Raw genomic sequence first — 10,728 nt, forward strand, 5'->3', positions numbered from 1 at the left:
TTAAAAAAATTAAATAAATTTGTTCAATGATTTTTGGTAGGAATAAGTTCAAAAATGCATTAAAGTAATGTCACGTGCTGTTTTGCTTCAACCCGCAGTGCGCTTCTGTCTGGTCATACTTTCAAAGGTTATATTTACGGTATATTTCGAAAATGAGAGGGTATATTTCGGAGTGACGATAATATGCGGTCACACTGCCTCTGACGTCGGTTTTCTTTTGCACGAATGGTTTTTCTTATAACATATTGCAAGACAAGTCTATTTTCTGTTGCACTCTATTAAGATGGACTGGTACATTGGCACAGAATGGAAGGACGAGAAGCGCGGCCTTTGCAAGAAGGTACTTGGCCTGCAGTTCGAAGACATGGCAAAGCCGATGGCTGCCAGCACAGTGCTGTTTAGCGTCAACAACAAATGTGCCAATTTGAAGGACAGGCCCAGCAAGTATCTGGAAAGTGACGAGTCCTCGGCATATCCCCAGCAGCATACCTTGGAAATGGGAACTGCCATAACGCCCGTGGACTGCTATGTGGAGATGCTACTGCAGCAAATAATGCTGGGGGAAACCGCCGCCTGCAGCATTACCAGCAAGACCGGCGAACGCATCGAGTTTGAACTAAAGCTGGAGCTGATTGTTAAGAACCCGCAGGTGCACAAGCTAAACGCAGCAGAGATCTATGAGCTGGCGCTGCGCCTCAAGGAGAGTGGCGTGGCTATGTTCAAGAGTTATCCAAAATTTGCATTTGATTACTTTGCGCAGGCCGCAAAGCTTCTTATCACGTACAAACCCTTCGATCAACTCACCAAGAAGTCCAATGGCATCAATGGCACCACCGTGGAGGCATTGTTTGTGCAGCTGCAGACCAATCTGGCCGCATGCATGCTGCAGGAGGAGCGCTACGAGCACGTTATCTATCACACAGAGTTTGTGGAGCGGGCCGAGAGCCCCACCGAGAAGAGTATTTACCGTCGAGCCTTGGCCTACTATCACATGAAGGAGTTCGCCAAAGCGCAGGCCACCATAGAGCGGGTGCACGACTACGAGGAGAAGCGAGATTTCAGCAAATTGCGTGACAAAATTGCCGCCAGCTGGAAGGATAGCAAGGCCCACTACAAGGAGGTCGTACAAAGAATGTTTAGCTAGTTTTAAAAATATATTACAAAAATAATGCTCATTGTTAAGATTCTCTCAGACAACAAAAACAAATTTGTGTAGAAAATAGTTTTTATTTAAAATACTTCTACTTTGATTTCCTATTCTTTTTGGGATCAAACTTGGTGTTCCGATTGTTTTTATGATCAAACTTTGCCCTACCCTTATTTTTGGGATCAAACTTTTCTTTCTTGTCATTTTTGGGATCCATTTTTGCCTTCTTATTCTTGAACTTCATGCCGCCGGGCAGACTGTGTCGCTTGCGAGAGGATCTATCCTCATGTTTGAAGAGCTCTGCAAAGGAAAATGTTTAATATGTTGACTGGCACGACGACTTTGTGTGTTACCTTCATCTGGCTCCTCGCCCACTTCCTGCTTGTAGTACGCGGCATCATCATCAGCATCGCTGTCCATGCCATCTGCTTCCTTTTTGGCGGCCCATTTCTGGTCTTTCTTTAGCTTCAAATTCTTCGCACGATTCTCGGCCTGCTCCTTCTTGCGTTGCTCCTTGAGTTTCTTCTTCTTTTCAATCACCTTGCGCATCGTTTCCTTTTCATCCTCCGTCTTCACGACATGGTCGTGATAAAGCACTTCGCCGGTGAAGAGTCCCTCTTCGATTTTGATGAGCTGCATGGTTAGACGTGGTCCGATCTCGTGCAGCTTTATGGTACTCTTATTGCCTTCCAAGTTACCGCCACTCTTGAGCGTCTGCGCCAGCACCACGTGCGCCTGTTCGTCATCTTCGGCCTCCGATTCGGATGCGTTTCCATCTCTGAAAGGAAAAGACATGAATAAAATTCCTGTTGTGCACTGTATAGACTCTTTGTCACCTCGCAACGAAATCTGCAATGTCGTTGTACTTGTTAAGATTCGGCACGACGCCAGTGACAATTTTCTTGACTGCGCGATTCAGACCCACGGGCACAACCTCCACCGAATAATGACGCATCTCCACCAGCTTCGTGTCAGGATTATACGAGAACAGCACACATCGACGAATGGTGCCAATGTTGACCGTATTCAGGTTAATCGATGGGAACATGTTTTGAAATGTGCTGGCCATCAGCTTGAGATGATTGCCATCGCCACTAAAGTTGTTCATGATGACCAGCGGTGCTTGCTTGAAGTGATCACTGTCAATCATTTGCTTCTTGGCTAGTGAAATTACATCCCGCGCCAGCGTAAATTGATGAACCTGTTGAGTATGTCATATGAATTTAAAAACAAAATGCAATGCGAACCGCAAAACGAACCTTAAATGTCAGCGACGGACCTCGCGGCAGGCGCACCACTTTGAAGGACAACTGAGTGGATGCCTTGTTGAAGATGGTCATGTGCGACACATGAAAGAAGCTGCTCAAGCTGACAAAGTCTTTGATGCGATTCATTCGCGACTCCCGCAAGTTGGTCGCCGTGAACGGCTCCATGATGCGCCGAAAGTCCAGTGTGAGGTCTGTGATGTACGGGCATGTTAGTCCTCGATGTATGACAAAGGAGTGGGGCGCCTCAACGATCTCGTTCGGTTCGCTGGCCTTAAAAGCTGCCGTACGCGTCTTGGGATGCACTTTTTTCTTTCCGCGTCCCATGTTTTTGTCTGATTCTTACAAGTAGCACGTGTTGTCGATAAATGTGTTCGATATACAAACCTAACATTCACACGCGGTCACACTACATGGTGTCAGCTGCTGTCACTACATGGTCACACTGTGCAGTTAGTAAATCGAATTCAAATTGATGTTGTGGAAAATGAGCGATCGATGGGGTTAAGTTTCCTTTTATTTAAATTATATTTATTTAATCACACTTAACATAGCAAAACACAAATGATGTTATTTCGTTTCATTTATGCATTTAAAGTTTTACAACTGTTTTTTTATGTTTCTTTCGTTTATCAGCTAGTTTTGAAAAGTTGCTTTTTAAGAGGCCAATTTTTGTATGTGAAATGTATGGTGAAAAACTGAAAAGAAAAGTTAAAGTAAAGTCTGTGTTCTGGGGGGGAGGTAGGGCTAAAATATCGGCAATAAACTAGTGCCAGGCCGAGCTGCAGTGCGGGGGGCCTAAATGATTTGTTTATGGAACATTCAATCGAAGATTTTGTTCTTGTTTTTTCTCGAAAAATTACAACTATGTATTTATGTTGCGAAAAATTAATAATATTAATATTTTTAATATTAGCATATATGTATATTTTATAAATTATAGTTCTACAGCTTAAACTGAATTTGGAGTGTTTAGTTTTTTTCTTTTTCTTTTCTTATCCGTTTTTATTTTCCATGCATTGTTTAATGCGATATTTTTTTTCTTTATATATATATAAAACTTCAGTTTAAACCGCAGTTAACTACAGCCGGATGTTGTTGTTGTTGTGTTTTCTTCTTGGTGTTGGTGGTGTTGTTGTTGGTGATTTGAATTATCAATTTTTTATGCATATATGACAAACTGCTAGTGGCTGTGACTGAACAAACGACAGATGCAAAATTCCATATCTTATTTATGCTGTTCTCCTCTGGTTGCTGCTGCTGATGCTTCTGCTGCTGTTGTTGTAGTTATAATTGTTGCTGCTTTTGTTAATGTTTCTGTTCTGGCGGTTGCGGGTGGTAGCTGCTGCCGTTGCTGCTGCTGCTTCTTGGGGCGGTCACTGACAGCACTGCTTACGTACATCAGCTGTGACAGTCGGCTTAACGTCGATGGGCTCCACGTTCGACGGACGAATAACATCGCCTTCTGGCGGATCTCTGATTTGTTTCTGCGACACAATACGATAGATCTCTGCGAAGAACACGAAATATTTCATTTTAATATCAAAATTCAAGACTTTATAGAGACTGGGACAAACCTGTGAGTATATTCTGGAATGCCGTTTCAACGTTCGTCGAGTCGAGGGCCGATGTTTCTATGAAACTCAAGCCATTTCGCTCGGCAAACAATTTCGCCTCGTCCGTTGGCACCGAGCGCAAGTGTCGCAAATCGGACTTATTGCCCACCAGCATTATGACAATGTTCTGATCGGCATGATCGCGTAGCTCACGCAGCCAACGCTCCACATTCTCGTACGTCAAATGCTTGGCAATGTCATAGACCAGCAGAGCTCCAACAGCACCGCGATAGTAGGCAGAGGTAATGGCGCGATAGCGCTCCTGACCAGCCGTATCCCAGATTTGCGCTTTAATTGTCTTACTATCGACCTGTGCGTGGGGGGAGGGGTGAAACGTTAGAATGATGAACGGTAATTGGCAATTTGGCCAAAGTTATCATTGGTGCCTGTGGCAGTTTCGCTTTGAAAATCAATAAACAAGCTCCAACCACGACACAGTGATGCCAACATTTCAGTTTTTCTTAGTTTAATTATAATTTGTAGCTGCATAAAATCATTCAAGTGTTTCTTTTATGCTTTAATTTAATGATTTTATTTAAATTTAGGGCTCTAAAGCTAAAGCATTTCGTTCATTTGGCACCACTGTGTCCTTACAGCGAAACGCACACGAAAGCCACAAGAAACCCAGCAACGCACCTCCCGCCGCCTCAAGGGGTAGGTGCTGCCACCCACTCCTCCTCTTACTCACCTCTATGCTGCGCGTTGCAAACTCCACACCAATTGTCGACTTGGACTCCAAATTGAATTCATTGCGCGTGAAACGTGAAAGCAAATTACTTTTGCCAACACCCGAGTCACCGATAAGGACAACTGCAAAGGATTATAAATACAAAGCATTAGCGACATTCTGGAATTGGGTTTTCTTCTTGCTGAAATCCACTCTCCGCCCCCAAGGCAAGCAAACACCCCCACAGTTCAGTTGCATAATGTGAGTGGCACATTTCGTGTCTTGTATTTTATGGTCAGACAAGCTGACTGCTGGCCTGGAAACCCGCCTCCTAGGTCATTTCCTCCTTCGTATTGACTCCCGCGCTGCCGTTGGTACGGCCCCAAGGTCAGCAAATACATAAAAATTGCTATGCTTTGGGGATTTTGGGCCATGAAAACAAATGTTTTATTATTGTGGGAGTTGATGTTTGGCAGTGCGGTTATTGGAAATTTCAATGTTTCGTGGGATGTTTAATGAATTTCGTTGGAGGAAACATTTCTTATAGAATTTAATGCATATAGCATGGAATTAAAAGAATAATGGAATCAAATTCTGATCAGTTCCCATTTCCCATCCTTTACAGTAAGACTCCAACTTTCATCGTTAAAATATACAGCTATCACATGTCCACTTTCCCGTCAGTTGGTTTTTTATTTTTGACACCCTCTTTTTTAAAAATGTTGTTGATAAAGCGCACGGGCACATTGTTTGCTCAAGATCTTTGCAAAAACAATAACAAAAACGTATCAAACACCTTTTCTGTGATATCACGCTCTCTCTCAATGCTCTCTGGACAGTGCATAGCCTGGTTACAGTTATCAGTGTATGCCTGCACAGTGAGAGAGAGAGAGCTATTAATGAGTCATTGCGCTGCCTACTCTCTTTTGTTCTCTCTAATGATCTTGAAGTAGACTCGAAGAGAAATTATATTAAAGTATTAACGGAAGTGCGAGAAATTAATATAGCAATTAGTTGTTAGTGGAGAAAAATGTACATAACATACTGTATATCGAACCATTCAACCATTGGTTATGTGATTAGGCACGGCTTATCGGAAAGTGGCATTCCTTTACAGTAAATTGTCGTTTGTCGTGACTCATGATGGCATGGCAAATATTGTTATGTGTGAAATTTGAGGGCCTCATCATGCATATCATTTATTGACGCAGCTTATCACAGTGTGCAAAGGGGTTTTTTGTTGGATACTTGACCCAAAAAATGCCACGATAAGATCTGAAAAACATCTTTCAATCAGCTTTTGCTCTCGTTTACGAAACCCGCATGCTAAATGCTAGCGCTAGCGCACTTCCAGGTTTCTTATAAGCGCAACTGGAATTTACAGCGGCGCAATAGCTTGAGCTGGGCAAACGAAGAGAACAAAGGAGAACAGAGAATTGATGACCCCAAACAACATAAACGGAAAGTATACAAAGAGTGCAACTGGGGGGCGACACACAGAGATGTGGAAAGTTTGTTGAGAATTTGTTGAGTGACAGGCGAAACAGTAAAGGGCTGCAAAACAATGGATGTCAGACCACGGTGTCGGCAGCAAAACTTAAAGCGCAGCTTGAAACATCCGCTAAACGGCGCTCTCATGCTAGTTTTTTTGGAGAGAGAGATGAAATAAACATATGCACAAGAAATTACGAAAATTCAATACAATAGCTGGAGCAGTACGAAATATTAAAGCTGGCACGCACACACACACATACAAGCACATGAAAACTCTCTCTCTTTCGCTCGCTCGCAAATGAAAATCTAATCAAACTAAAAGATGTGGCTGGGAGAGGGGGAGATGTAGGGCGCACATTTTAGCATTTACTTTACTACTACTCTCTACAACTGCAAGAAGAAGAAGCAGCTTTAAGAAGTACTTTGAGCTTTTATCACGACTATGAATACGATTTGCTTTTTTGTATGCAACGTGGCGAGAGTAGAGGAATGAAACGGGAACGTAATGACAAAACAGACAGTTAACGGCACAAAAGTACTCGCAGTTGAAAGAGCGGGGCGAAGCGGAAGAGAGAAAGCAGAGGGCATCGCTTCCAACTGCATGAGCAACAACAATCATTGACAGCCAGGCAGGGGGCGTACGTCTGTGATATGGGTTCAGAGAATTATTTTGGGAATTAATCAAACACGCACTTGAACACTCACACACACAAACTCCACTCACACATACATACACACAAAACAGAGATTTGTTCACTGCATTTTTTGTTATTCTCCAATTAGTTTCAATTAGTGCCAGTGAACTACTGCGTCATTGTGTCCATGGAAGACAGAAAAGAGAGCCTGAGAGTGGCCTGCTCCTATGCTAACTGCCTCTTTTTCGACCGCCACCGGCTAGCCAGCCAGCTCATAATTACACACCAACACACACACATTACACCAGTGTGCCATGCCATGTTTATAATTACCTTTGAACAGATAATCGTACTCGTCTTCTCTTGCACCCATTTTGCTGATGTTTGTTTTAATATAGTTGGCTCCGTTTAATTATTGGCAGCTCCGGTTCCGTTCCGTTTGATTGGTGTGTGAGTCTTAAGTAAAATCCAATAATCCTTGCGCGCCGCCGATTTCTATATATGCGTTTGTCGTAGCTCACACACTTTTTTACACTTTATTTTTGTAGGTGTATTTGTGAAGAAAAAGAAAATTATATATCAATTTTATGTCAAAATGGCTGGTATTTCGAGGGCTATTTCAGTTGTCACATCTGGCAGCATGTGTGCGGCAACTAGTGCAGTATACAGTGACTAAATATAGATGATTTTAATGCATTTATTTATGATTTTTTCTTACGCGAAACACACTCACTTAGTCACTCCCAAACGTCAGTAGGGTTGCCAATTATATATATCAAAATATCAATATATCGATATTTTTTTTTAAATAAAAATATATTTATTTTTTTGTTCCAAAAATATCAATATATTGATATGTTTTTACGATATTTTTTGATATATCAAGTTCGGTAACTAACCACAGGATCTCAAAATATATATAGGGTATATTGTATTTAATATCAAATATATCGATATTTTTGCAGTGATATATTTGATATTATTTTGATATTTTTTCCATACAAAATATATCACCGATATGATATTTTTTAAAAACTTGACAGCCCTAACGTCAGTGTGACCGCGGTTTATGTCGGCTCTGGTCTCTCTTTTTTGGTATAAAATACCAACTCAGTTGAAAAAAACCTTCTTCATTTTCGAAATATACTGTATATAAACCAAAATAACTTAACCCACCTGACCACCGTCTGTTTGAACAAGTAACAATTGAGTTGAATTTGTACATTCGTTTTATAGAGTGCTGGGCCAGCAAACCAACCAGCCACCATATGTTTAAAATTAAATGCGCGAAAATTAGTAAAGTTTCAAAAAATTCGTGTATATTAACTGTTGGACAGTTGCAATGATCGGAAATCATTTCACCCGATTTTAATATTTATTTTAATTTTACCGACTAGCTAGGACACTCAGCACCAGACACATCAATTTATGCAATTGATGAATCTATTCCCTACCAAATAGGCTAACTGTAATTGGATTGTTTATAAAATAAGGTTACAAGTTGTACGAGTTGTATCTACTATCTATAGTTCTAGTTCACAGGTGAACTGACTACCCATTCCTTTCCCTACTAGCTATCGATAATAGTGACATAGCAGGCAGCTTTTAGTTTCATAGCATTTCAAATAAAACCAAAATTTCGTATAAAACAATGTATAAAAATGTTTTTATTTTAATATAAAATACTTGTTGCATAGAAAAAATAAATTAAGTATATAATGTGCAATTCATTCTTGCGCTTAGCGTTAATCTCTAGAATGCATGTGTAACTTTGTTCGTATTGCACTTAAATGCGAGCCCGCTGCAAAGCTATGGCTGGATAAATTAACAGGATTCCACCTGCTATGTATGTGATCTTTGAGCCCACACACCAAAAGGCTGCAATAAATCAAAGTTAAGATAGAAAGAGAATAAAATATAATGTATACTTTACCTATGGAGCCCACAACAGGCCCAAGTGCACGAGCTAAGGCTCCCAGCGAACGGAATATGCCCAATACTGAACCCTTTTGGTCATCGTTGCCGTATTTGGACACCAAGGTGGTCAGGCAGGTGACCGCGAAGGCTGTGGAGATTGCGAAAAGAATCATGCCGGCATAGAGCATGGGACTGCCCTCGGCTAGGCCCACCAAAACAAAAGCGGGCACAATAAGATACAGACTAAAGATGGCATAACTCTTGATTTTGGCATCGGGCAGACGACGCACCACTGATCCTTGAATCAGAGTCATAATAACACCTAAGAAGTGAGTGATTATTAGATAAAGAATGTGAAATAAGCAAAGGGATGGGCATCTCACCTGTGGTAAGAAACATCTTGGCTTGATCCATGGACGTGTAACCAAATTTATGATACATCAGGAATGTGACGGTGAATTCCAAGCCCGAATACAAGAACAAATATAAAAAGTAAATCATGCCAATGGTTTGAAGCGATTCCTTATCCTTTTTTGGCACATTTTTGATGGCAGCAAATCTGAGAATTAAATGAAAATATGATAATGTATTTGGAAATCCGTCGAAAATCATAGATTATATGAAAGTGTTTCCCTGTAACTAGTATCAGGTGTCTAGTCTGATAAGACAATCAAATAAACGTGCACAAGCGCCCGGCATGATAGCGGAACGACACGCTTGGGCCGGTAACCAGTCGAGCGGGTTTTTCGGATTGCAAAATATCAATAACTTAGTCACACGACAGGTTTGCAAGACAAACAAATTACCTAAATATGGATGAGACGTTGAGCAATTGCAGGCCATAGGACAGGGCGGATGAGATCTCCTTAACACGTTTCTCCTGAAAGACAAAACAGAATTTAAAGCTGCAACTTTAGCACCAAAAAGAGTCTGCTCTCACCTTGGGCAGCGTCTCGCGCAGGCAGCATGTGAGCACCAGAAGGTCGCCCAGTGCCAGGCCGAGAGCCAGCAGGGAGGGAAGCACAAACCAAGCGCCACCACTTGCAGATTTATTTGAGAATATGGCAAACATGGCACCAATCATGGGTCCCACAATGAAACCCAAGGAGAAGGCCACACCAACCAGAGCCATGCCGCGGCCCCGGGTCTTTACGCTGGACACATCCGTGATGACGGACATGCAGAGCGAAATGTTGCCCTTGCTGATGCCACCAACGAAGCGAGCCAGGACGAACAGAGCAAAGTTGCCGGAGCAGGCCCACAAGAGGTACGAGAGCGCAATGCCAGACTAAGTTTTGGGAATGGAGAAACGAATTGAATCAATATGTTGACCCAGATTAGAGGAGCGTTCACTTACCGCACACACAAGTAGAACGGGTTTGCGTCCATAGTAATCCGAGAGGCCACCCACAATCGGACTGGCCAGAAATTGCAAGAAACTGTACATGGAGCCCAGGAATCCGCCAAAAAGCACCGATATATAGCGCTCGGGAGCGCCCAGCAGCTGCTGGAACCAACGTACTCGCTCCGTCAGCACATTGTACAAACCGGAACTATCGTTGACGCGATAATACTCCAGCAGCGAGGGAAGCAGCGGCAGAATGATGGTAAATGCCAACAAATCAAACAGCAGCGAGACGAATATAATGTAAATCATGGGATCACTCTTTTCCTTTGGTTCGCCACTCTTCTTGCCCTGTTGCTTGCCATCGTTATTGTTGTTGCTGATCTGCTGAGAGATTGTTTCCGGCTCTCCTTTTGAGGTTTCTGTGGTCTGGAGGCGATTCCGTAGGGTGGCCATGTTTGCGGCCGTGATTGCGTGCGTGTACAAAACTTTTTGCTTGATATTACTTCAACATAACTGTAGTAGCTTGGCGTAACTGCCCAACGGCTTGGCCCAAACAAAACAGAATGCTAACCAAAAGCAACCCGCCACCAGAAGTGAAAGTTTAAGCGCAACAGCTGATTGGCGGCGGTCTACCACATT

At 42.4% G+C, this 10,728-nt stretch overlaps 4 protein-coding genes across 5 annotated transcripts; 1 reads left to right on the plus strand and 3 right to left on the minus strand.

Moving 5' to 3' along the window:
- Window positions 1–182: 182 nt before the first annotated feature.
- On the plus strand, window positions 183–1,220 carry LOC117897613 (70 kDa peptidyl-prolyl isomerase). Its single transcript, XM_034806578.1, has one exon. It carries the CDS (start codon window positions 284–286, stop codon window positions 1,142–1,144), a length of 861 nt encoding a protein of 286 aa, XP_034662469.1. The 5' UTR covers window positions 183–283; the 3' UTR covers window positions 1,145–1,220.
- Window positions 1,208–2,783, minus strand: LOC117897605 (protein Peter pan). The gene is made up of 4 exons (XM_034806562.1): window positions 2,407–2,783; window positions 1,984–2,348; window positions 1,501–1,925; window positions 1,208–1,447 (listed from the first exon to the last, which is right to left on the minus strand). The coding sequence occupies exons 1-4, from the start codon at window positions 2,737–2,739 to the stop codon at window positions 1,242–1,244; spliced, it is 1,329 nt and encodes a 442-aa protein (XP_034662453.1). The 5' UTR covers window positions 2,740–2,783; the 3' UTR covers window positions 1,208–1,241.
- Window positions 2,784–3,454: 671 nt separating this feature from the next.
- Window positions 3,455–7,637, minus strand: LOC117897616 (ras-related protein Rab-11A). Of its 2 annotated transcripts, none has more exons than XM_034806581.1 (5): window positions 7,558–7,637; window positions 7,158–7,358; window positions 4,717–4,838; window positions 3,990–4,338; window positions 3,455–3,922 (listed from the first exon to the last, which is right to left on the minus strand). In XM_034806581.1, exons 2-5 carry the CDS (start codon window positions 7,195–7,197, stop codon window positions 3,789–3,791), a joined length of 645 nt encoding a protein of 214 aa, XP_034662472.1. In that variant the 5' UTR covers window positions 7,198–7,358; window positions 7,558–7,637; the 3' UTR covers window positions 3,455–3,788. The 2 variants fall into 2 exon arrangements, with proteins under 2 accessions (XP_034662472.1, XP_034662473.1); XM_034806582.1 differs by having other exon boundaries at window positions 7,550–7,565.
- An 857-nt stretch (window positions 7,638–8,494) lies between these two features.
- On the minus strand, window positions 8,495–10,714 carry LOC117898962 (major facilitator superfamily domain-containing protein 10). Its single transcript, XM_034808701.1, has 6 exons — window positions 10,099–10,714; window positions 9,682–10,029; window positions 9,548–9,621; window positions 9,125–9,300; window positions 8,758–9,063; window positions 8,495–8,702 (listed from the first exon to the last, which is right to left on the minus strand). Exons 1-6 carry the CDS (start codon window positions 10,540–10,542, stop codon window positions 8,611–8,613), a joined length of 1,440 nt encoding a protein of 479 aa, XP_034664592.1. The 5' UTR covers window positions 10,543–10,714; the 3' UTR covers window positions 8,495–8,610.
- Between the last annotated feature and the right edge of the window lie 14 nt (window positions 10,715–10,728).

Source organism: Drosophila subobscura, chromosome O (assembly GCF_008121235.1).
Source record: "Drosophila subobscura isolate 14011-0131.10 chromosome O, UCBerk_Dsub_1.0, whole genome shotgun sequence".
In the NCBI taxonomy this organism is placed as follows: Eukaryota; Metazoa; Arthropoda; class Insecta; order Diptera; family Drosophilidae; genus Drosophila; species Drosophila subobscura.

Coding starts and splice junctions, on each gene's coding strand:
- LOC117897605 (XM_034806562.1), bottom strand. CDS start 2,739: ATGGGACGCGGAAAGAAAAAAGTGCATCCCAAGACGCGTACGGCAGCT. Junction 1,926..1,983: donor ATTGCAGATTTCGTTGCGAG/GTGACAAAGAGT, acceptor TTTTCCTTTCAG/AGATGGAAACGCATCCGAAT. Junction 1,448..1,500: donor GGGCGAGGAGCCAGATGAAG/GTAACACACAAA, acceptor TTTCCTTTGCAG/AGCTCTTCAAACATGAGGAT.
- LOC117898962 (XM_034808701.1), bottom strand. CDS start 10,542: ATGGCCACCCTACGGAATCGCCTCCAGACCACAGAAACCTCAAAAGGA. Junction 10,030..10,098: donor CCGTTCTACTTGTGTGTGCG/GTAAGTGAACGC, acceptor CCCAAAACTTAG/TCTGGCATTGCGCTCTCGTA. Junction 8,703..8,757: donor GCCTGTTGTGGGCTCCATAG/GTAAAGTATACA, acceptor GATTTATTGCAG/CCTTTTGGTGTGTGGGCTCA.
- LOC117897613 (XM_034806578.1), top strand. CDS start 284: ATGGACTGGTACATTGGCACAGAATGGAAGGACGAGAAGCGCGGCCTT.
- LOC117897616 (XM_034806581.1), bottom strand. CDS start 7,197: ATGGGTGCAAGAGAAGACGAGTACGATTATCTGTTCAAAG. Junction 4,839..7,157: donor GTACGATTATCTGTTCAAAG/GTAATTATAAAC, acceptor AATCCTTTGCAG/TTGTCCTTATCGGTGACTCG. Junction 3,923..3,989: donor ATTCCAGAATATACTCACAG/GTTTGTCCCAGT, acceptor TGTTCTTCGCAG/AGATCTATCGTATTGTGTCG.